Source organism: Mytilus edulis, chromosome 2 (genome assembly GCF_963676685.1).
Source record: "Mytilus edulis chromosome 2, xbMytEdul2.2, whole genome shotgun sequence".
NCBI lineage: Eukaryota > Metazoa > Mollusca > Bivalvia > Mytilida > Mytilidae > Mytilus > Mytilus edulis.
Genome location: NC_092345.1, coordinates 9,645,452 through 9,672,545, shown reverse-complemented (window position 1 = coordinate 9,672,545; position 27,094 = coordinate 9,645,452). Strand labels below are relative to the sequence as shown.

General features: G+C 33.2%; 1 protein-coding gene across 3 annotated transcripts; it reads right to left on the bottom strand.

Moving 5' to 3' along the window:
- Nucleotides 1–26,980, bottom strand: LOC139511409 (peptide methionine sulfoxide reductase MsrA 2-like). Of its 3 annotated transcripts, none has more exons than XM_071298113.1 (6): nt 26,937–26,980; nt 3,736–3,875; nt 2,808–2,903; nt 2,313–2,377; nt 1,473–1,601; nt 1–858 (listed from the first exon to the last, which is right to left on the bottom strand). In XM_071298113.1, the coding sequence occupies exons 1-6, from the start codon at nt 26,939–26,941 to the stop codon at nt 529–531; spliced, it is 765 nt and encodes a 254-aa protein (XP_071154214.1). In that variant the 5' UTR covers nt 26,942–26,980; the 3' UTR covers nt 1–528. The 3 variants fall into 3 exon arrangements, with proteins under 3 accessions (XP_071154214.1, XP_071154215.1, XP_071154216.1); XM_071298114.1 differs by lacking the exon at nt 26,937–26,980 and adding an exon at nt 21,500–21,745; XM_071298115.1 differs by lacking the exon at nt 26,937–26,980 and adding an exon at nt 6,537–6,648.
- Between the last annotated feature and the right edge of the window lie 114 nt (nt 26,981–27,094).

The window sequence follows — 27,094 nt, the reverse complement described above, 5'->3', positions numbered from 1 at the left end:
TATAGATGTTTTGATTTGTTTTATTTTACGAATAAATTAATGCCTGTTTAATACGCAGTAAATAACAAAATACAGAAAATGTAAAAACAAATAGTTTTCTTCAGTACTCATACATATTTTTCTATCACTGATAGATAGTATGCAATCACAAAGAACATACACTAAAATTACAATCCAAATCAATTACAAAATCTGAACACTGATAAAAAATACCCCAAAAAGATTAGTACCTGAATTAACAATGCAACTAAAAATAAAATGTCATAAATAAGCAGATGGTACATCAAAATCCATTGATTTTTTAAAATGTTCAGTTTGCTTTTATGTTCATATTAATCTGCATTATACATGTACAAACAATTCAAAATATTGGTATTGCTATTGTGTGAAAATATATTCTGGGACGTTTTTTGTAGTAGTGAATTTAATGGTACTACTCATCTTTTTATTATGATAATATTATAGTTAATTAATCATGAAATAATAACTATGATATGAATGTAAATTCTTTGGAGAAAAAGACTTAAATCACAATTCTTCTTTGGCATTTGACTTTTTTGCAAACAGACCTATAGGACATGAAACACCAGTGCCCCCTAGTCCACAATATCCGTTTGGATTTTTATGTAAATATTGTTGATGATAGTCCTCAGCGTAGTAAAACTCTTCAGCAGGTAATATTTCAGTTGTTATTTTATCATGGCCTTTTTCTGTTAACAGTTTTTGATAGGCTGTACGAGATTCCTTAGCTTCCTGTTCTTGCTGTTCCCCGTAGTAATAGATTCCTGATCTATACTGGGTGCCAACATCATTTCCTTGTCTCATTCCATGTGTTGGGTTGTGACTTTCCCAAAATAACTGAAACAGAAGAAAATAATTATGGTACCTGTATTGATTTTAAAATGTTAGAGACTCAGTAATCAATATGTTCAATCTCCGCAACCTAGATTTACAATGTTCTAGCAAAATTTTTAGAGTTACTGCAGATTCATTATTCTACGTTGGATTCTAATTTCCGTGGATTATGTGGATATAGATGAACCATGAAGTGTATGTTCAATGAGGTATACATTTATTGACTCTGAACCGCCGGTTACCATATCTATATAAATAGGGTGCAAACATTAATCCACCATTCTGCCTCTGACGAAGTTCCTTTTTGGACTGAATTCAGTCAGGCTTTTAAAAAAAACCAGGCTCTGTTAAGTATGTGTATTATTAAGACAATTGGTACCCATAATGAAATAAAAGCAAGAAAACATGTTTTAATGCAATTGGTTTGGAACAATAATATTCATTAGAAGTTGACGAATTAATGGTCTTTGAAAACAATTTCTGCTGAATACAGGTGATCTTTTTAAGCAGGTGTGACTGTATCATAGCTTTTTGTTTACCACATTGGTAAAGTGATGACTTTTTAAAGTACAAGCAATGGTAGTTTAATTTTGAGGAAAATGTTCTATACCAAATACCTTTAAAATGTCTGCATAAGATGTTTTCTTGGGATCAAACACAAGTCTGACTACTTCATTATGGCCTGTTCCACCTGAACAAACTTCTTTATATGTAGGGTTAGGTGTAAATCCACCAGAATATCCTACCTGAAAACAAAAAACACATAGCTTAATCAAACCTATCTCTCAAAGTGGCATTTGAGAATTCCTAAAGAATTCAACCTTTTTATTTCAGTTTCAAATGTCATTAAAGATAAGAAGATGTGGTATGAGTGCCAATAAAACATCCTTTATCTAAATCACAGTGTGTAAAAAGTAAACAATTATACGTCAAAGAACAGCCTTCAACACGAGCCTTGGCTTACACCAAACAGAAAGCTACAACAGGCCCCCAAAATGAATAGTGTTAAACAGGAAAACTAAGAGTCTAATCTATATAAAAAATGAGAAACTAGAAACACTTCTATGAACCACACATATATATTGTCATTGTGTGAGAAGGGGAAAACTAAACAAATTTTAAAAATGTCTGCTTTGGAAATAAGTTTGAACAATGTTTTGTAAGGGGTGAAAACGTGGCAGTATACATGATATAGTCACTAAAGTGACCTTTTGATGCTTACATCCACGTCAATTGCACTCTTGAAAAAAGGGTTTCTCGCGTGAAATCAGACCACATCAACTTATTTTTATATAAAAGAGACAATCTGTTATAATGACCATAGTGACTGAAATTTGCCATTCTTTGACAGGGAACATCACAACACATAATACATGTAGTGTTACATCAAAACAAAAATTTATGACATTAACAATGATTGAATCTTTTTTTAACAATTGCTAATCATAAACACAAACCATAGTAGAAAATACTCCATTGTGTTTCCAAAACTTTCTTTCAGCTCCCCAGAAACATCCCAATCCTAAAAATAGAATTAAAAACTTTTTATTTTCAGCATTATGATATGCATTCTTTTCCAATTGGTCACACTGTTTACTGTCAACCTAATTCAAATGTATCAACATATCTGTCTTAAATGGTTTGATTATTCATCATGTAATTTTTCTAATGCAAACCTCGTACTATATAGTTATTTCTTAATTTTCATATTATGACCTGATAGGTCATTTTAATAAAAATAGGGTTCTGCTTTTTTTCAATAACTTTAATCCATTGTGGGCATAATTTTTATAAATAATGACCTTACTTGTAGTTCTATTCTTACAATTAGTGAAACAAAAACATGTTTGAGAAAAAAGCACTGTTGCTTAACACCCATACCCATTTATAACCGAAGAACTTATCATGGAAGTTTTACATTGTCTGTAATACATGTACTTTACTGTACTTACCAAACATTGCCATTTCCATGCCTTCAGGGAATGGTTCTTTGATAGTGTTACCATTAACTGCATGTTTGGGAGATACTGCCATTTTCTCTGGTCTGCCTTAAAAAGAAAATTTCATCAAAATACACCATGTATACAGGGTAAGCTTTCAGATTTCCATAATGTACTTCAACAAAACCATTCATCTTTTGTGTGGAGGCATGGATTTTAATTGATAACTATTTTTTTCTTACTTAAAAAAAGGTTTGAGCCCTGAGGGTATAAAAAAATGTAAAAATTTCATTTTCACAGTGATATTTTCAAAAAATATTATAAAAATGATAAGTCACCAAGCTGAGACAATTTTTAAATAAAATAAAGAAGATATATATCGTAAAATATGCTTTTTGAAAATGAATAGGGAAATGAGATCACTATACCTTATTTCTTGCTATAACACAAAACAGAAAAGTTTACTGTTCATTCATTTAAAACATATTGCTACACAATGATGTTGCATAAATAGTACACTGTCATTATATATAGCACAAACAATAGATATTCTATCTTTACCATTAATAAGTGGGGTTTTTTTTCTTGAAACTTTTCAACAAGACTAGCTATTACTGTATGATTACAGTTGAACTTGAAGACAACTAGTTACACTAAAACATTAGCTGGTAAACTGTATACATGTATATAGTATGTTGATTCAAGGCCTAATTTAAGTAGTCAGTCAGACAAATTTTGTTCGAGTGAATTAAAATCCTATTACATTTCATTTCACCCGAATTTCATGAGAATGTGATCAAAATTTTCCTGTGTAGAGCAAAATCAGTTTTTTCGTATGATAGGGACAGACAAATAACAATTGGACTAGGAAACCTATTATAATGAAAAATTAATACTTATATTTTTTTGTATATATAACTGCACATGTAGGTGGTTTTACCTGCAAGGGCTTCATCCTTCTGAGGCATCTGGATCTTTGATGACATTTCTCCCATAGAAAAGAAGCTAGCTGTTGGTGGTCCTGTCTTAAATAACTGTGTCACAACTATAAACAACGAGGCACTTCGTGGCAAAAGATTCCTGTAAATTAATTCAAAATTAATAACAGAGATGAATCAGACTTTTAGGTGATGGGTATTATGTATCAGTAACACAACAGATTTGTCACATGGTATGATATAACCAGATGAAGCTTGGTGTCCTATATAATCCATGTACACCTTACATGTGTATAAATGTTTACCTGCATGGGACTAAAAATTATTATACACACTATAAATAAAATAAAGAAGATATATATCGTAAAAACATACCATCAAAAATAGTCAAGTCCAACAACAGACTACCATGGATAACACAAAAGATCAAAAAGATGCTGAAGAAAAAACAAAACTTGTATAACCAGGCCAAAAGAACAAAATCATGGACAAACTACTGCCATTTCCAAAAAACATGCAAAAGAGAAATTAGGAAAGCAGAAAACAATTATATTAACAACGCTATAATTGAAGGAATGAATAAGAACAACACAAAACCTTTCTGGAAGTATGTTAAGTCAAGGAAACAGGACAATATAGGGGTTGCACCACTAAAGAAACATGGACAGCTCATAAACGACAGTAAGGAGAAGGCGCAAATTCTACTGGAGCAATTTGTGTCTGTCTTCACAAAAGGAACAACTAAAACACTACCCAAAACAAACATCAGGGTAAAAGACTCCATACATCAAATTACCATCAGATCAGAAGGAGTAAAAAAGCTGCTACAAAGAGTAAACCCATCCAAAGCATCTGGTCCTGACAACATACCAAACAGAGTACTAAAACAATGCGCCGAACATCTGGCACCAATAATAACACTCATATTCCAGCTCTCACTAGACAGTGGTACACTACCAGAGGATTGGAGAAATGCAAACATCTCTAGCATATTTAAGAAAGGAGACTGACACGCGGCCGAAAACTACAGGCCAGTCTCATTGACATCAGTACCATGTAAACTTTTTGAGCACATCATATGCCGTCATATACTTAAACATCTGGAAAAGCATAATGTATTAACATCACTAAACCACGGCTTTAGATCTGGATATTCCTGTGAGACCCAACTTGCCATTACAATCCATGATATGCTACAATCCTACGATAAAGGAAACCAAGTAGATATTGCGATTCTGGATTTTTCAAAAGCGTTCGACACAGTACCTCATGATAGACTCTTGCACAAAATAGACCAATTAGAATTAGAGGAAATATCCACAAATGGCTAACTTCATTCCTAACCGAAAGAAAAATGCGAGTACAACTTGATGGAGAAAACTCAAGAAATGCTTCAGTTGAATCCGGAGTCCCCCAAGGAACGGTACTAGGACCCATCCTCTTCCTGTGTCATATAAATGATCTCCCAGATGCAGTAAACTCATCAGTACGACTATTTGCAGATGACTGTTTGCTCTACCGGGAAATCAAAAACCAAAATGACCATAACAAACTACAAGAGGATCTCAAATCACTAGAAAAATGGGCCGACGACTGGGGTATGCGCTTCAACGCCAAAAAATGTTATATGCTTAGCCTGAAAAGTAAAAGTCAGCGTTTTTACAACCTTAACAACCACACGCTTGAACAAGTGTCATCCAACCCATACCTAGGACTCCAAATACAAGAAGATCTTAAATGGAAAGAACAAATAACAAATACGTGTAACAAAGCCAGTTCTACCCTAGGCTTCCTTAGAAGGAACCTACAACACTGTCCTATGGAATGCCGTAAAACAGCATATATAGCTCTCATACGATCAATAATGGAGTATGGATCAATTATTTGGGACCCATATACCCAAAAAGACATTGACAAACTAGAATCCATACAAAAGAGAGGTGCTAGATTCATTACCAAAGACTACAAATCAAGAGAGGAAGGATGTATGACAAAAATGCTAAAAGAACTTCAACTCCCGTCATTACAATCAAGACGCCAACAACAACGACTGATCTTCTTTTTCAAAGTGGTTGAGGGGAAGATACCAGCGCTTCCTCCCGACGATTTAATCCAATTTCATAGACCAAAGAGACAAATCAAAGCAACAACATATAATAACTTTGTAACAAAAAACATTATAGACCACCAAGTCCGCAACAACAAACGTGCGGTCATAGTTCCAACCAGTAAGACAGAACAATACAAGAACTCTACTTTTGTGCGCACTGCAATAAACTGGAACCATCTGGAAGACTCAGTAGTGTGCGCCACTACTACCGAGGAGTTTAAATCAGCACTCCTCAGTAAGCGCGACTAATTGTGCGCAGACCAACCCGTCACATAATAGCCGAAAGGAATCTGTGACGTACCCATCCTAATTACACAAGTGGGAAATACAGATACAGATACAGATACACTATACATGTATATATGGCCTTGAATTAACTGATTAACCTATTTCACTATTTATGAATTTTATGATATTGCAGAGGTGTAGCACAATTGAAAAATTAGAATGTATAATGTTAGCTGATATTATTAACTTACTTTAAGCGGTTGCATAAGCTAGATAATAGATTATAAAACCAGAGAATGTCTAAATTATAAGGAAATGTGTTATAGGCCAAGAGCCGCTTTTTCCACACTGACCGGAATTGTAGACAGTCCGGCCTACCTTTCTTAAGAATACAGTAAACAACTGTCACAAATAATTGAATACGATAGGTTACAGATGCTCTATAACACCTATAATGAAACTTACATAACCCAAATGTTGATGCAACCATTTCTTGAACTGTGTGTTGACAGATGAAAACGAGGTTATAGGGAAAATCCTATCGTTCACTTTTACCCAAAATAAGCACTTGACTCCGAACAAATATTACGCAACATTTTATTAGCTGTCAAATTCCAAATTACGAAATCTGAACAAGAATATTCTTAATCTGTTTGTGGAACAAGGGATTTTGTAACTTCTAAAATAATGATCATTAGTTATTATTATAATCTGGGAACAGTAAATCTATATGTTCCTGTTATAATTAGTGAAGTCAGAGACATATAATATAATTTTTTATGTATTATCAAGGATTTGTATAGTCAGAGACATATATACACACATGTGTATAGTCACTATACAAATCCTTGGTATTATATGTCTCTGGTGAAGTATAGAAATTGAATGCCGAGGATTTGTATAGTAATTAAGTAACTATACAAATCCTTCAGATGCCTGTGACTAATTAGTATTTTAATAGTCTCAGAGAATGCCAATAATTGTTTTAAACAAAATGAAGTAATAAGTTCTGATATATATTTGAATGTCACGTGGTTATTATCCACTGGCCATGACATGGTTTTGGCGGTATGATTGTTGAATCACCACCGTGACCGTCGGTTAGTAATTTGTGGTCTTCCCAAATTAAGCGGTACGCACTGAAACCCGGACCGGACCGGACTCCGGACCCGGACTTTGGTATGAAACCCGGACCCGGACCCGGACTGGCCGCCGGACCCGGACTGAATGCCGGACCCGGACTGTGGTTTTTTTTACCACTTCGGTTTTTTTTTAAAGATTACTGTCATATAATAAGTTACAGTATATATATAAATTAAAAAAAAATCAGCATTCCGAGCGCAAAATTGAACAAAAAAGAGTAAAGTTAAGTAAGGAAGAGATATATAATAATTCATTTGTCGTTATTGTTTTATGGAAATTAATAAAATCTTTTTATTATCAATGAAAGCAAATTAAATTCTTTTTTTTTTTTGCCAAGTTGCTCATCCTGCCTTTTTTTTTTACTCAAAACTCCTGCATTGCCTTTTTTCAAATTTCATCCTAGCCCCAAGTCAGGAGCCTGCAATTTAGTGGTTGTCGTTTGTTGATGTGTAATGCATTTGTTTATCTTTCATTATTGCTTTCCGGTATGGAATTTGCTCATATGATTGTATATAAATATACTAAATTATTTGTTTAATTGAAAGATTTTTTTCCCCTTTTTGCTTTTTACATTTCCTTTATTCATTTCTCTATTTCTTTAGTTATTCGATTGTCATCGGAAAAATCAATAAACGACACTTAAGCGGCGTTCAACAATGTAATACACAATCCTGAACAAGTGAGTCCGGACTGTGACCTAACATGACCCCGGACTAGCTTGAAGTTTACTATACCTGCGTGTATTGCAATCGGCTGTAATTCCTTTAAATTATCACAAAATAACAATACAAAAAATAATCAAAATGGTCCCTTGAAATTGCAAGCCTTATTGTAATTTCTAGACATATTCTCCTTTCACCATTAGGCAAAAACCTGGACCGCTGTCACAAAATAAAATCAGCAAAAATTATTTATTAATAAAATTCAGAATGGAAATGGGAATATGTCAAAAAGACAACCCGACCAAGGAGCAGATAACAGCCGAAGGCCACCAAAGGTCCTCTATTCCGCGAGAAATCCTGCATTCGGAGGTGGGCTTCAGCTGGCCCCTCAATGAAATTATGCACTAAGTTTCCCTCCATGCAAACGAAGTTTTGTGTATATAGTATAGGAATCCGTATGTTTGTCGGTTTGTGTATCTGTTTTTCCCTTCCCACTGCATGTGTATTTTGTCTTAACTTTATACAGCTCCTGACAATGATATGAAACTTCAAAGTAGATAGGATGCTCGGGTTCATTGGGATCTATTAGAGTCCCTTTGGAACTAAAAAGTTTGAATGTATATAGTATGCAACTTGTCACAGATACTCCAAAGTTCCAAAGACCAGTAACCTTGGGAAAATATTTTATAAGTGTTAGTGCACTTTGGAATTTTAATCTTTCCAATATAAACTTTAGCATCGAAACTCCTTAAAATTGATTTCAGATACACGTAAAAGTTGGTGGGTCGGTAGATCCTCGTTTACACACCTCCATGAAGGAATTATATTGCAGTCCATCAATTTTCCCAAAGTAACAGGTCTTCACTTTTGAGTTTCGGCGAGAAAACGATGTATTTCGGTTCTTCCCAATAAAAAGCCTTTCAAGTCTATAGGTTATTATTTTTGACGTTTGAAATGTGGAAGGATTTCGTTTAGTAATATACCCATTGATTTAGAAAAATAGGTCCAAAATAGCTTTAAGTTAATTTCCGGTAATTACATGTTTACTATAATAGAAAAAAGAGCTTTGTCCTAAATTGTCGATTTTCACATGAAGCCATGGCAGTTGGACACATGTCACACAATGCAATTGACTCAAGAATGTCTAAACCAACATTTCAAAATGATGTTTTATTTATATTGTCTGATTTTTTGATTAATTTTATGCCATAATGTGATACTCAGCCAGTTGAAATGTACTTTAGGTTCATCTTTGTGCGTGGGTTGGATGATCTAATCCAATATTTCTAGGGTTATATCCCTTAGCACTCAAAGATTGGACCCTCACCAGTATTCACCTCCTATGAGGTGGTATATTGGATAATAGCAGTCTGTTAACTCATTTATATTCGTATAAATTTGCAGTTATAATGAATAAACTAATTAAATGAGCGGGAAATGTAATAACCATAAGAGATGCAACTGCACTTTGATTATCAAAAGTATCAATACACTAGTAATAAACTTCATTCTCTATTTTTGTAGCATCCCCTTTTACGACATGCAAAATATTTAAAAAAATAAAATTTAGGAACTTATTTCTTTGATTTGATGATCAGCCTTATCTGGCTTGTCTAGGGGCATACGCCACCGAAAATAGATAAATTTCGGAAAAGAAAACAAGATTTAAAACTAAAGATAAATTATATCAAAATGGTAAACTTTGATATATATGCTTTCGCCCGTTTATACCCCCTAAAAACACTTTTGCCTCAAATTTTGTAGCAAAGTCTTGAATATCGAGTGCACCGTTTTCTATTGTAGCAAACATTAAATTATTAATGTTTGGAGTAAGCTTAAACACAAGTAATATTTCTTTAAACTATATGCAGAACCATGCAATTTCTTTCACTTCGACGATTTTATGTTAAATTAATTCATTAATATGTATAAACTACCGCTCCCGCTTCGTACGATTCGTCAAATTACGCTTTCGTACGTTCGTTCGTCAATATCCTGGTCATCTCTATTAGGCGAGTCCGGACTGTGACCTGATATAACCCCGGACCAGGAGTATACGGATTGTATATAAATATACTAAATTATTTGTTTAATTGAAAGATTTTTTTCCCCTTTTTGCTTTTTACATTTCCTTTATTCATTTCTCTATTTCTTTAGTTATTCGATTGTCATCGGAAAAATCAATAAACGACACTTAAGCGGCGTTCAACAATGTAATACACAATCCTGAACAAGTGAGTCCGGACTGTGACCTGACATGACCCCGGACTAGCTTGAAGTTTACTATACCTGCGTGTATTGCATTACGACGACTAACTGTATGTAAACTGTTTATTGTCGTAAAGTATATTGATGGGACATTTGATAAAGCATGTAATACATAAGAAAGTTATAAGATATGTATCCGACATTTAACGAAAACATTAAATGTAATAGGCGAGTCCGGATGGTGACCTGAAGTAACCCCGGACTAGGTGTATTCGCAAACTATAGACATCGATAGAGATATAAAACTTCACAAATTATTTGATGAGACGAACTTATTCATTTTTATTCATTCAACTTTTTCCCTTATTGGATTGTCGTCGGAAACATTAATAAAAGACGTTTCCCCGAGAATCAACAAATTAATATTAGGCGAGTCCGGACTGTGACCTGATATAACCCCGGACCAGGAGTATACGGATTGTATATAAATATACTAAATTATTTGTTTAATTGAAAGATTTTTTTCCCCTTTTTGCTTTTTACATTTCCTTTATTCATTTCTCTATTTCTTTAGTTATTCGATTGTCATCGGAAAAATCAATAAACGACACTTAAGCGGCGTTCAACAATGTAATACACAATCCTGAACAAGTGAGTCCGGACTGTGACCTGACATGACCCCGGACTAGCTTGAAGTTTACTATACCTGCGTGTATTGCATTACGACGACTAACTGTATGTAAACTGTTTATTGTCGTAAAGTATATTGATGGGACATTTGATCAAGCATGTAATACATAAGAAAGTTATAAGATATGTATCCGACATTTAACGAAAACATTAAATGTAATAGGCGAGTCCGGATGGTGACCTGAAGTAACCCCGGACTAGGTGTATTCGCAAACTATAGACATCGATAGAGATATAAAACTTCACAAATTATTTGATGAGACGAACTTATTCATTTTTATTCATTCAACTTTTTCCCTTATTGGATTGTCGTCGGAAACATTAATAAAAGACGTTTCCCCGAGAATCAACAAATTAATATTAGGCGAGTCCGGACTGTGACCTGATATAACCCCGGACCAGGAGTATACGGATTGTATATAAATATACTAAATTATTTGTTTAATTGAAAGATTTTTTACCCCTTTTTGCTTTTTACATTTCCTTTATTCATTTCTCTATTTCTTTAGTTATTCGATTGTCATCGGAAAAATCAATAAACGACACTTAAGCGGCGTTCAACAATGTAATACACAATCCTGAACAAGTGAGTCCGGACTGTGACCTGACATGACCCCGAACTAGCTTGAAGTTTACTATACCTGCGTGTATTGCATTACGACGACTAACTGTATGTAAACTGTTTATTGTCGTAAAGTATATTGATGGGACATTTGATCAAGCATGTAATACATAAGAAAGTTATAAGATATGTATCCGACATTTAACGAAAACATTAAATGTAATAGGCGAGTCCGGATGGTGACCTGAAGTAACCCCGGACTAGGTGTATTCGCAAACTATAGACATCGATAGAGATATAAAACTTCACAAATTATTTGATGAGACGAACTTATTCATTTTTATTCATTCAACTTTTTCCCTTATTGGATTGTCGTCGGAAACATTAATAAAAGACGTTTCCCCGAGAATCAACAAATTAATATTAGGCGAGTCCGGACTGTGACCTGATATAACCCCGGACCAGGAGTATACGGATTGTATATAAATATACTAAATTATTTGTTTAATTGAAAGATTTTTTACCCCTTTTTGCTTTTTACATTTCCTTTATTCATTTCTCTATTTCTTTAGTTATTCGATTGTCATCGGAAAAATCAATAAACGACACTTAAGCGGCGTTCAACAATGTAATACACAATCCTGAACAAGTGAGTCCGGACTGTGACCTGACATGACCCCGGACTAGCTTGAAGTTTACTATACCTGCGTGTATTGCATTACGACGACTAACTGTATGTAAACTGTTTATTGTCGTAAAGTATATTGATGGGACATTTGATCAAGCATGTAATACATAAGAAAGTTATAAGATATGTATCCGACATTTAACGAAAACATTAAATGTAATAGGCGAGTCCGGATGGTGACCTGAAGTAACCCCGGACTAGGTGTATTCGCAAACTATAGACATCGATAGAGATATAAAACTTCACAAATTATTTGATGAGACGAACTTATTCATTTTTATTCATTCAACTTTTTCCCTTATTGGATTGTCGTCGGAAACATTAATAAAAGACGTTTCCCCGAGAATCAACAAATTAATATTAGGCGAGTCCGGACTGTGACCTGATATAACCCCGGACCAGGAGTATACGGATTGTATATAAATATACTAAATTATTTGTTTAATTGAAAGATTTTTTTCCCCTTTTTGCTTTTTACATTTCCTTTATTCATTTCTCTATTTCTTTAGTTATTCGATTGTCATCGGAAAAATCAATAAACGACACTTAAGCGGCGTTCAACAATGTAATACACAATCCTGAACAAGTGAGTCCGGACTGTGACCTGACATGACCCCGGACTAGCTTGAAGTTTACTATACCTGCGTGTATTGCATTACGACGACTAACTGTATGTAAACTGTTTATTGTCGTAAAGTATATTGATGGGACATTTGATCAAGCATGTAATACATAAGAAAGTTATAAGATATGTATCCGACATTTAACGAAAACATTAAATGTAATAGGCGAGTCCGGATGGTGACCTGAAGTAACCCCGGACTAGGTGTATTCGCAAACTATAGACATCGATAGAGATATAAAACTTCACAAATTATTTGATGAGACGAACTTATTCATTTTTATTCATTCAACTTTTTCCCTTATTGGATTGTCGTCGGAAACATTAATAAAAGACGTTTCCCCGAGAATCAACAAATTAATATTAGGCGAGTCCGGACTGTGACCTGATATAACCCTGGACCAGGAGTATACGGATTGTATATAAATATACTAAATTATTTGTTTAATTGAAAGATTTTTTACCTCTTTTTGCTTTTTACATTTCCTTTATTCATTTCTCTATTTCTTTAGTTATTCGATTGTCATCGGAAAAATCAACAAACGACACTTAAGGGCGTTCAACAATGTAATACACAATCCTGAACAAGTGAGTCCGGACTGTGACCTGACATGACCTCGGACTAGCTTGAAGTTTACTATACCTGCGTGTATTGCATTACGACGACTAACTGTATGTAAACTGTTTATTGTCGTAAAGTATATTGATGGGACATTTGATCAAGCATGTAATACATAAGAAAGTTATAAGATATGTATCCGACATTTAACGAAAACATTAAATGTAATAGGCGAGTCCGGATGGTGACCTGAAGTAACCCCGGACTAGGTGTATTCGCAAACTATAGACATCGATAGAGATATAAAACTTCACAAATTATTTGATGAGACGAACTTATTCATTTTTATTCATTCAACTTTTTCCCTTATTGGATTGTCGTCGGAAACATTAATAAAAGACGTTTCCCCGAGAATCAACAAATTAATATTAGGCGAGTCCGGACTGTGACCTGATATAACCCCGGACCAGGAGTATACGGATTGTATATAAATATACTAAATTATTTGTTTAATTGAAAGATTTTTTACCCCTTTTTGCTTTTTACATTTCCTTTATTCATTTCTCTATTTCTTTAGTTATTCGATTGTCATCGGAAAAATCAACAAACGACACTTAAGCGGCGTTCAACAATGTAATACACAATCCTGAACAAGTGAGTCCGGACTGTGACCTGACATGACCCCGGACTAGCTTGAAGTTTACTATACCTGCGTGTATTGCATTACGACGACTAACTGTATGTAAACTGTTTATTGTCGTAAAGTATATTGATGGGACATTTGATCAAGCATGTAATACATAAGAAAGTTATAAGATATGTATCCGACATTTAACGAAAACATTAAATGTAATAGGCGAGTCCGGATGGTGACCTGAAGTAACCCCGGACTAGGTGTATTCGCAAACTATAGACATCGATAGAGATATAAAACTTCACAAATTATTTGATGAGACGAACTTATTCATTTTTATTCATTCAACTTTTTCCCTTATTGGATTGTCGTCGGAAACATTAATAAAAGACGTTTCCCCGAGAATCAACAAATTAATATTAGGCGAGTCCGGACTGTGACCTGATATAACCCCGGACCAGGAGTATACGGATTGTATATAAATATACTAAATTATTTGTTTAATTGAAAGATTTTTTTCCCCTTTTTGCTTTTTACATTTCCTTTATTCATTTCTCTATTTCTTTAGTTATTCGATTGTCATCGGAAAAATCAATAAACGACACTTAAGCGGCGTTCAACAATGTAATACACAATCCTGAACAAGTGAGTCCGGACTGTGACCTGACATGACCCCGGACTAGCTTGAAGTTTACTATACCTGCGTGTATTGCATTACGACGACTAACTGTATGTAAACTGTTTATTGTCGTAAAGTATATTGATGGGACATTTGATCAAGCATGTAATACATAAGAAAGTTATAAGATATGTATCCGACATTTAACGAAAACATTAAATGTAATAGGCGAGTCCGGATGGTGACCTGAAGTAACCCCGGACTAGGTGTATTCGCAAACTATAGACATCGATAGAGATATAAAACTTCACAAATTATTTGATGAGACGAACTTATTCATTTTTATTCATTCAACTTTTTCCCTTATTGGATTGTCGTCGGAAACATTAATAAAAGACGTTTCCCCGAGAATCAACAAATTAATATTAGGCGAGTCCGGACTGTGACCTGATATAACCCCGGACCAGGAGTATACGGATTGTATATAAATATACTAAATTATTTGTTTAATTGAAAGATTTTTTTCCCCTTTTTGCTTTTTACATTTCCTTTATTCATTTCTCTATTTCTTTAGTTATTCGATTGTCATCGGAAAAATCAACAAACGACACTTAAGGGCGTTCAACAATGTAATACACATTCTTGAACAGGTGAGTCCGGACTGTGACCTGACATGACCTCGGACTAGCTTGAAGTTTACTATGCCTGCGTGTATTGCATTACGACGACTAACTGTATGTAAACTGTTTATTGTCGTAAAGTATATTGACGGGACATTTGGTCAAGCATGTAATACATAAGAAAGTTATAAGATATTTATCCGACATTTAACGAAAAAATGTAATGTAATAGGCGAGTCCGGATGGTGACCTGAAGTAACCCCGGACTAGGTGTATTCGCAAACTATAGACATCGAGAGAGATATAAAACTTAACACATTATTTAATGAGACGAACTTATTCATTTTTATTCATTCAACTTTTATCTTATCAAATTGTCATCGAAAAATTAACAAAAGAAATTTATCCAAGAAGCAACGAAATAATACTAGGCGAGTCCGGACCGTGACCTGAAATAACCCCGGACTGGGAGTATACGAGTTATATATACATATACTGTATTAAGTGATTAATTGAAAGATTGTATTTCCATTTTTCCTTTTTCTTTTTTCTTCATTTATTTCTCTATTTCTGTAGTTATTTGACTATGATCGGAATGATCAATAAAAGACACTAAAGCAGCAATCAACCATGCAATACACAATCTTGAACAGGTGAGTCCGGCCTGTGACCTGACATGACCCCACACTAGCTTGAAGTTTTCTACACCTGTGTGTAATAAATTAATTTTCATTTCAAACACCATAGATGAATATTATAGGACAGACAAGGAACAACCAATGAAATGCATATTCTATGTTTTTAATAAAACTTGGGTCAATCGATTGTGTATGAAAGCTCCAAGTGATTGTGCAGTAGATGTGCAAGCGATTGTACAGTCAATAAACATATCTAACATAGAGAAAAGGAATATATTTGGAATTCTTCGGGGACAATGGCTTTGAAACTTTCAGACAGATGAGACTATATATCAGAAAAGGTACACGTGAAAAGTCTGGTAGAAACGATTGTTATTTCATTCTATAAAGCTTTTCGTTAGAGATTTTTGAAAATATTATATTTTTAACGTTTTCCATAAAATCGTGGTTGATGTTAAGATTGTGGTCTTACTTATACGTTAAAATGAATAATATGCATTATAATGTAAGTATAAGTCACTGCTTAAGGTTATAAGCAAAGACAGCCAATGTGATATGTTGTAAGCACGCTCGTCCTAAGAGTAAAGAGATTCGCCTCAGATTTGTTCTGCATTTGTTTCACTCATAGCATCATACTAACTTAAGTTTTAATGTTTTAAAACAATTTGAAGATAAAAAACGCCAAAAAATATGTACAAAACAGACTCTTTCGTTCATTTCTTTTACAAAAATTAGGCAGTTAGTTTTCTCGTCTGAATTGTTTTACGTTGTCATTTCGGGGCCTTTCATATCAGACTATGCTTTTGCTTTGCTTTTGAAGGCCGTAGAGTGACCTATAGTTGTTAATTTCTGTGTCATTTTGGTCTCTTGTAGAGAGTTGTCTCATTGGCAATCATACCACATCTTCTTTTTATATATTTCAATCATATAACAAGACATCAAATTGTTATTTTGTGTTATTATTGCATCTATAATTCTTCGCAAAAATTAAAAATTGTTCATGTATTTAAAATTTTGTTCAAATTAAATGGAATTTTGTATTTGCACCGGCTTGAAAAAATAAAACCATATAAAGAAGCAACTTCGAAAATCTCTGTACTTTAAGCGGCATTTCACATGAGTAGAATATAAGGTCAACCTTTGAAACTTTCCGTGGAACAACGTCAAAATTGTCGTTTTATTAGGAACGTCGTGTAACGCTAAGTGGCACCAATACCGTGCGTAGCGTCTGACATACGTCTTTCGGTAGATGGGATTTTAGCACTTACGGATGGTGAAACCAACGCACTATCATCAAATATTTGTCTACCGTTATTATGTATGATACAAATGTATCACAACTTGAGTAAACTGGTGCAAATAATTTCCAAATATTGGCGCAATTGATATATTTGAAAGAAAAAATGGCGCAAATGATACCCTTGAAAAACATTAACTGTCACAAAAGGACTACTGCCAACTATAGTCAGTCGTTTTTAAACTGGTTTTTTTTTAAGTTTATGATTCAAATACATGTATGGGATTATAAATAAGATTATTTTTTTAAAATAATTTCATAGTTCAACAGTTTTCACGATATCATTTTGTTCATAACACTTTTATGTAATACATTTGTTATGATTCGGTCCTTCCCTAATTTGATTATCAGTATGACTAACGGAATTATTGCCAGAGTTATTGTGAGGTGACATGACCAGGTATTCTAGTGATTTCCTGTCGGACTTTAAAACACATATAGTACACAATTACGTAATGCGTGTTCATGCATCGCGTCACTGCTGTCCATATAAACTACTGTCACGGTATATATCAGTATATGGGGCCGGTTATACAGGTTTAATTATTTTTCATAATTATTATACATGTAATGCATCTTGTTTATTTCTGCCAAAATTAACTTCCTTCTGAATAATTTTAATAAAAACCGGAAAAAATAATTCTAAGAAAATCCACTTTCTCCCTATAATTTATAAAAAAAATATTTCCATGTTTTTTAAAGTCATTTGTAAACATTCACACTGTATGTATGATTTTTTTTTAAAAGTAATTGCACAACTGTAAATTGAAGATACAGAATCATTGCAAGGCTAACTTGCATGTTTGTCTTCTCTTCTAGACTATACAAGAGTAAGAGCAAACTTTGATTATCTTATCATTATTATAATGTACTGTGTTACAGTTCTCAAAAAATTATCTTCCTTCTCCTGATTAAAAAAAGAAAAGGTGATTCTAAGAAAATTCATAATTTTTACGTCCGGTCCGGGTCCGGGTCCGGGTTTCATACCAAAGTCCGGGTCCGGAGTCCGGTCCGGTCCGGGTTTCAGTACGTACCAAATTAAGCGAGCAATCTATTAAGTACTGGTCAATCTAAACACTTGTCCTTGATCTAAACCCTCGAAGAATAGAACAGGAAAACGTACGAATCCAGGTAAGCCAACAAAATATATAATTCTGACCAAAAAAAAATCATTAATAATCTGTTATTCCCGTGAGGCATATAATACTTCATCAGATCTGAGACTACTATAACACATGTTATATGTGTTATAGAAGTCTCAGATCAGATCAAATTTTCAAGATCTTACTAGGTCATAGGTAGTAAAATACACATACACATGCACACACAATAACAACTTTCTTATAAACCAAAAAGAAGAAAAAAACAGACAAAAAACATGATACATAATTTTTAAACAATCAAAATCATCCGAAATTCTTGAAAATGCTTATTCAAATTAGTTACAAATTGACATACACTTAAAATGTTTTTTTTTTATTTAAACAAATAATGATATAAGTCAAACATATGTCCAATTTCGGCCTAATTTTCGCAAAAGATTTTCTTACTGAAATATGTTTATGTAAAACAGGAGAAGTGTAAATAGAATCACCAAACTGAAAACTGTGCAGTCACGGTACAAGTTAACATATCCGTTACACCCGACCATAAAACATAATTACTGGTAGTGTTGTTATTTTATTTCATGCCACCTGATCAAATCATGCGAACCAACTCGGACGCAAACACAAACAAAAACAAATCAATGCCTTGCAACATTTCTTAATTTCAATGTTGTTCGTTTTTTTATTGACCAAGGATGTACCAGAGACATATGTCTCTGGATGTACATAACTAATTCATAAATCCCTTTTATATGTTGTATTTCTTGCAATTATTCTGAGTCTGATTTTGACTACTTAAGGCCATACGATACAGTTTTGATCCCATATTGAAATTTTGCTGACAATTTGCATAAATACTATTTTTTGCTTCATTAAATCAAATATGTAATAAAAAATGTATCTTCATGTGCTACTTTTTGAGTAAATTTAAAATGAAGTCGAAATTTTATATAGATGCTCAAAATTTTTATTTATGGACGTATTTTTCCTTTCGACAGAAATACATAACTTTTTGTTTTGTTTTAAAAGATAAACACAAGCTGTTTTTCGCTAAAGTATTTGTAAATTCTGTTTATATAAATATCCTTCAAATTTGTGTAATTTGTTTTTCAAATAACTCAAATTTATCAAATGTTCACGAATGTAAAAAAATAAACATATTTTTCGCTGTATATTTATCAAATTAAAAAAAAAATTGCACTACTGACGTTTTCATGAAAATTGGCACACATAATCTTCTTACGTAATCACACCAAATGTCATTTAAAAAAAGAGGGGTCCATGAACTCGTTTTCAAGTTAAATAAGTTTGAACATGGAAGTATATTATTGACAGGAACTACTACGACCCGACTTCAAACGTTTCATCTGCGATGCCGCGCCCAATTTAATGACATGTTAATTAGCCTGAAACATGGCACGTTATTTACATAGCAGCGTGTGGTGCCCTACAATATTGTCATTCTCGGTTGATTTCGGGATTACGGAAATAAACGAAGAAATCGAAAGTTGTGATAAATTTATTAGGAAACAGCAATCGGCAAACTTCGGCAGATTCCGTTACCTAACTGTGCCGATTGAATGATTGATGGATTAATGCGAGTCATCATTTATTTAATTCTATAGAAAACACGTTGACGATGGAAATGTGCACCAAATTTATTGAATAAATGCCCCATTTTTATTGATTTATTTTTTCGGTAGAAATTGCACTATATGTAATATATATCGCAAGTTGTGATTATATAATAACTACTCACGGTTTACTCCATTGAGTGGCACACATTTCCTGCATATTTAAGAAGATTGTAAATGATCGTTCTGATAAAATCAAAAGATCAAAGAGATTTTAAATAAATGTAGGGTAAGATCATTGGTTGGTATATACGAATGTTCTGCTGAACCCCGATGTGTTGATTTTTTTTTAGTACTGCGACTTAAGTATTTGTATAGTGACAGACATTGTACAAATTCTTGTGCGACTGTTCAATAATATTTACCAGTATCATTTGTACGGTTTCATTTGGTCGGATAGTGATAACATATTTTAGGGGACAGAAATTTATTATATAAATATCTATACATTTGTATAACGTAGTTTCTTCTGCTGTATTTTGTTGATTGGTACTTGCTCGATTTATTTTCGTATTATAAACTGGAAATTTCTACTTTCCAGGACTATCCAGTAAATTAACCATATATATTACTCTAAACTTCACAGTTTTAATATTTATCAAATATATTTATTGTTAACCGGCGGTAACCGGAACACACCTTAATCGCGTTTTAAACTTCACCCACAAACTAATAAAATAATGTCACTCACTATTTCAAATCGTTGTAGAAAAAATAATTCTGGGCCGATTTTCATTTTTTATGGACCAGTCGATTTGTTTAAATAAGTTGTTCACGAATAAAGGTCTACCGACGCGATTGAAATAAGTAAAGGTGTTTTCGGACAGGTAATATTGTATTTTTTAGCTGTTTCGATTAAAACCACGTGATTGATAAGAAGTATCTCTGGTCAATTTATGACTGCGGCATCGCAGATAGTCACAAAAGAAATTAACGACAGCGTACTAATTAGACAGTTTCCATATCTTTTCTACAGGGCTACCCGGGTTATAAATAAATGCTAATTAATCGTTGTAGTTCCTGTCAATATAATACTTCCATGGTTTGAATGATAAAAATCAGTCCTTGCTTACGGATAGCTTGTGGTCAATGAAATACATGTGTCAGGTTTTAATTTGACTGTTAGTAGTTTGGTACTATCCAGAGGTATCCTCTAGAAGCTTCAGATGGTATTATGGTATTTTAATTTACTATTTCAAATAACGAGATTTGCGCTGTCATTACCTCAGCATTTCATTATCTAGTTAATTCTGAATATGTCTGGTGCACCCGACGCACAATTCTTGGAAAATTATAACCCAAACATTTCAAATCCAAGTATGTGAATACGCTATGAGTTATATGATCTATATAGGGACCTCAAACGAATAAAAAAATTCATCAGCTTTGCCTGAGGGAGTTAAAATTGGTGTCAATAAGTTTTTTCTAATAATCTCATTTTTCTTCAATATATGCAATATTATCGCCTCATAATATATTTTTTTTATTTCAGAGGTATACATTTGTTGAAAATGAATTTTGCAGACTTTCCATTTGGAGTACCACACATTGTGAAGAATGCAGAAAAAATCAATGACATTTTAAAAACAAGTTTCCATATGCAAGGGACACTGCGCGTAACGAATGCATGTGCAATAGTTAATCTTGTTCTTAATCGTTGTCTAGAAGCAGTAGGAGTAAAATCTACAATAGTTTATGGAGTTCATCAACCGAACGGTGTCATAGATCCGGATGGAATTCTTCTACCTCATGTTTGGTTAAACATCGAAGGTAATATTGTTGATAATACTTCTGTCGAGGATATACCACAGCCCATATTCATCAAAACAAAGCGATTCGGGAAATATACCCAAAAATCTGTTCAAGATACGGACAGCCTGTACATGGGAGACCACGTGACAAAACAGCACGGCATTGACGACCACGACGTTTCTCTATTTAAATGGTTGTTGTCCAACTCTGATAAAGCCCTTGCTCTCTCCAAGAATAAAATTCAACTGGATCAGTATTTCAGATTAATGATTCAATATGTGTTTTCAAAGTACAAAGCAGAAGTCGACGATATTTCTGAAAGTGTGTTTAATAATTGCTGGAACTGCAATACAAGTGACCCGTCTTTGAAGGTGTGCGGTGCTTGCAAAGTTTCCAAATATTGTAGCAGAATCTGTCAGAAGAAAGACAGAAAAAAACATAAAACAGTTTGCTTACCTCCAAACAGTTATTGATATACATTTGATATATAGTATTGTAAATAAATTATTTTGAAATAAATTCTCTCTGTTCACATGTTCCTATAGAGACATATAATAATGTTGCCACATCATAGATGAAAGAATAATAGCTTAACTCATTGAGTGAGCATGTATTTGGAACTGAGTGACACGTTTGAGTAGTTTGTATAACAAAACGATTACAATACCTTCCTAGTTGACTTTACCGGTGTTCAAGTTGAGCATCTCTTGTTTTATTTTCACTATCATTTCCAGTTTCCAATAGATAAGCAAAAAGAGAAATACAATGCGACTCATGCAGGAGGGGGCGAGGGTGTTTATCTCTGATGCGCTTTTTAACGTCTTATTAAAATGAAGAATTTAAAACTATATTAAAATAATGAATAGTTATGGTCACCCAATTATTAAACAGATACAATACTAGGATCTGAGCTCTCTATTGACATTCCAAATAATTGTTTTGCTATCATGTACAGCAAATGTTGGATTGCTGTTCTGATTACCATTGCAATACAATGGATTGCGTACATCAGATTTTGATCTGTAATTCATATTTTTTATGAGGGTGCGAAAGGGAAAAGGAGGAATATATTATAAGACCTAATTTTCCTCGATCAAGGTTGACTATAAGTAAAATTTAGACCCACTCTTAGGGATCGTCAATGTTTTCGAATCGTCACTTGTCATGGTAAGAAAGAACAATTAAGTATCTTCTTTTTACGCAACTCAATGAAGCCTTGGATTGCTAGATACATCTTTCGTCAATCTGGCTTGGCACTGGTGCCCTGACTGTGACAAGCACTCTGCTGACACTAGTGCTCTGACGCTACACATTCCTTAAATTCTGCGTTTAGAACCAATCAATGGTCATGGATATTTTCTGCGATATTTTTACAACATTTTCCAAATGTTTTCAAACATAGAAGAAATGCTTTTGTTTTTTTAGCTTTGGGGTGGAAGCTTTTTATAATTAGTTTACCATTGACATCAATGAAATAACATTACATGGATGGATAGACGGATCGTGTTTAACGTTCAGTGACAAACATTACATACATATCAGGACGAAAACTTGTTAAGTTGTAGCCCATACAAGAGTGTGAGAAAATCAAATTATTGTTATACACTTCACAAAACTGATCAATTCTACGATATTTCTTTGAAAGTAAGAATTGTGAATGGAAATTGGAATTGTTTCAAAGAGAAAAACAACCCGACCAAAGAGCAGATAACAGCCGAAGGCCACCAATGGGTCCTGAATGCAGCGAGAAAATCCCGCACCCGGAGGCGTGCTTCATCTAGACCCTAAACAGAAATGTATACTAGTTCAGTGATAATGGACGTCATACTTAACTCCGAAATATATAAAACAAACTAAAATTAAAAATTATACAATACTAACAAAAGCCAGAGGCTCCTGACTTTGGACAGGCGCAAAAATGCGGCAGGGTTAAACATGTTTTATTAGATCTCAACCCTCCCCTATGCCTCAAGCCAATGTAAAAACAAACCACAACAATACGCACAGTAAAACTCAGTTTAAAAGAAGTCGGAGACCAATGTCAGAATAGGTTACAAAAGAAACTAAACAAAATGACAATGAGATTGAAAGACAATGTCTTCATAATATGAATATCTAACGTTAAACGTTATTTATTTCATATCGGTTGAGAATAAGATTCTCTTATTGGATTAAAAGGGGTCACATGACATTCATTATTCTTCAGTAATAAATTCCATCGGTCATTAACAGAAAAAACGGACCAGAAAACCGGTCGTTAACGAACTTTTAAATGATAATGACCGGTGGGGCGTGGTTTCCGTCTGATAATGACCGTTGGGGCGTGGTTTTCGTCTGATAATGACAGTTGGAGTGTAATTTCTCTGTTAATGACCGGTGGGACGTGGTTTCTCTGTTTAAAGAGATGTACCTTTTATAAAACATGTTCCTAATTTTAATATTATATTTAAGTTGTTGAATTGTTTATTATATGTTTTCGTTAATTATAAAATTAAAGATAACTTGATTAAGTATTTATATACTGAAAAATTGCACAAAAATGAATGGCAGTATTACTACGACTGGTCTTCACTCTTTGTCATAGAAATCGTACAACTACTCGAGTTCGCTGTACAGGCATTTTGAATTTATGAGAATTTTCCTAAACATGGTTTCTCAATGAAATAAACATAATAGTTCTTGAAAAACTGGTCATTATCGTGATACATGGACTGCCCTGCCTGTAGGACAGTGGTATTGACTGCGACAGCGATAATGACCTCGCCTTCGGCTCAGTCATTATCACTATCTTAGTCAATACCACTGTCCTGAGGGCAGTCCATATATCACGACAATGACCAGTTTTTCAAGAACTATTATATAAATATATGTTGTGTACAAGATGTAAGTTTGTGTAGTTTGTACAAATTATAATTTGTACAAAGTTTTTGTACAAGTTATAAGTTTTTTGACACATACCTTCTTGATACAGTTTTATCTTTTAAAATGTACTAGTTTAATGTTTTAAATTCAAATTTATATACATCTGTAACGGTTTATTTCTTCCTCTGTTATATTTTATCCTGAGGATAATTTGTCCCAGTAATTCTTTTTCCAGGCATGGTATTTCACAGGTTGATTTTTTCCAGAGGAGTGAAAATCTATCTGTGTTATGCGGATAGTGTGTACCGGTATATATTTACCGTACTATATTTCACAGAACCGTGTGAAATAAAGTCCCATTAACTACTATGTTAGTTACTCACAATCAATATATACCTGACTCTAATTATAAAATGTTTCACAGAGGTAGACCAAATTTGCATAATTTATCTAAGGGAGGTAATTATGAGCAATTTAAATTTTAAAGATATTAATATAATATATTTCTGAATCTATATTATAGTGAAATTTTTCCTTGAATCTTATTTTTTATATATTCATTTATATAAAAAGATGACTTACAACTTATTTAATAAGACAGATAACATTTCACAGGTAAAAACTATCCAGCTGTTAAACATGCTTTTGTTCCAATATATTGTTATGCTATGCTTTATCTGATTTCCATATAATCAACAACTACATCTCTGTCCCCAGACAAAACTATTTATATAGTTTAAAATATCATCATAATCAAATTCTTCTATTAGTGTTAACAGAATTAATACAACTATATTTCTACCTTACTTTTAAATTTATATTTGTACTGAGATCTGAAAACAACTCACTTTTACATGTATTTCACTTACCTTATTTATTTTTTTCAAGGATAATTTGTGAAATTATTTCCCATTATAATACATTTTTTTTTTAACAATTTCGCTTTATTTCAAATACACTATTATTATTTCATAGTATTTTTAAAGGATAAGTTTTTTCTAATAACTATTCAATAAGTTAACTACCAAGATAGAATTTCACGGCAAAGGAAAAAATATCCCAGGGAAATATTTTCCTCCGGATAAAAAAATAACAACAACTACTGTGACATTTTTTCCTCCGGATCAAATTTCACCCGAATATAATTTTGCTTTACACATCAACCTAACATTTAGTGCTATTCTACTTGTCATCCAACTGGAAATGAGGATACCTGAATGGTTTAAATTTAAATTTCATTTTACTCCTGATACCATATTCATATCAATAAACATGATAAAAAGTCTTTTTGTGGTCTTACAAAATTTTTTTTTGTATCAATGCTCAGTATTGTATCATTTAATAGTAAAAATAAGAAAGAAATATGCGAAACAAAAGATTGTGTGCTTGAATCATCCATTTGTGTTAAGCAGTTCATAAAAGACTGATAACTTGTGACAAAATATCTGTACAAATTAAAATTTGTACAACATTACAACTTGTACACAACATATACATTATTTAAAAAATAAGTCTGTTTTAAAGTTGTGTTAGCTTTTGAAGTGAAAGCCGACATTTATGTGTTTTGTAAAGATTATTACCCGATGTCCTTGTCAGTTGCGATGATAAAATTTGACTAGTTTGTGATATCATGGATATCGAGACTTGCCTGGTGTAATACCAGGGACATATAATATAACACATTGTATTATAACATTTTACAGAAAAAAATAGCAAATCGGCACTGAAAATGTGTCCATGGCGAATATGGGCCACCCACTGTATGTTAAATGGAGCATTGGAGGTAATAAGTACTAAATTCCATTCGTGAAAAAAAAAAAGCTACGTTGTTACATAGATGATCGAATCGAACACGTTGAGATATATAAACACCATAAGATGGTGCTGAGACTACTATAACACACAAGGGAAAGTCACCATATAATAATTGATAATTAACATAAGAAATGAAAAATCATATAGTCGTATAGTCTAAATCCTTGAAAAACTTAATTCCGGGGAAATTCGCCCTTGCTCTTTCTGAATTGTGTGATATTTGCTTCTTATTTACTGAATATCTGCAAATATTTAAGGTTCATATGTATTATTTTACCTTTATTATCAATGATTTGTATAGTACTTTACAAAACACAGTATTCTTAAATGTAGTTCGGTACTCAATATTTATTTTAGAAGCTCCCAGTTATAAATTCCATCCAATCCCAAACAACGATATTTTTATCTCCGGGGCAAGTCTTTTCAATCGCCAGCAACTTCCTGTTTGAGTCGTCGTTTGAACCGTGCATTTTATTAATTATAATTTAACAGACACAGGAGCTTAAAGACACAGGTAAAAGACTGTACTCATATTTGATTTGAAATTGTTATTATTTTGAAATATTAATTTTGTAATTTAGTATCATAACGAATATTAAGGGTCTAAAAATTTGTATGTTTTATGACGTGTCAATTCTTCGATAGCCTAATATTTCATCAGGTATACAACAATTTGTTCTCACATATGTTAGTAATACGTTTTTACTTACACGAACAATAGATTTTTAGTCTTTAGAAATATATCTGAACTTACCACATTATGTTTAAGTCTCTTGCTAAATACTTTGTGTAATGTAAATAATCAAGATTTACAAAGAAAGATAACCAATGTGATATTTTGTCTTATCAGTTTTTAAGTGGAACGTATGGTTAATTTTTATTACTGTCCAAAGAAAATGATGTTTGTGCAGA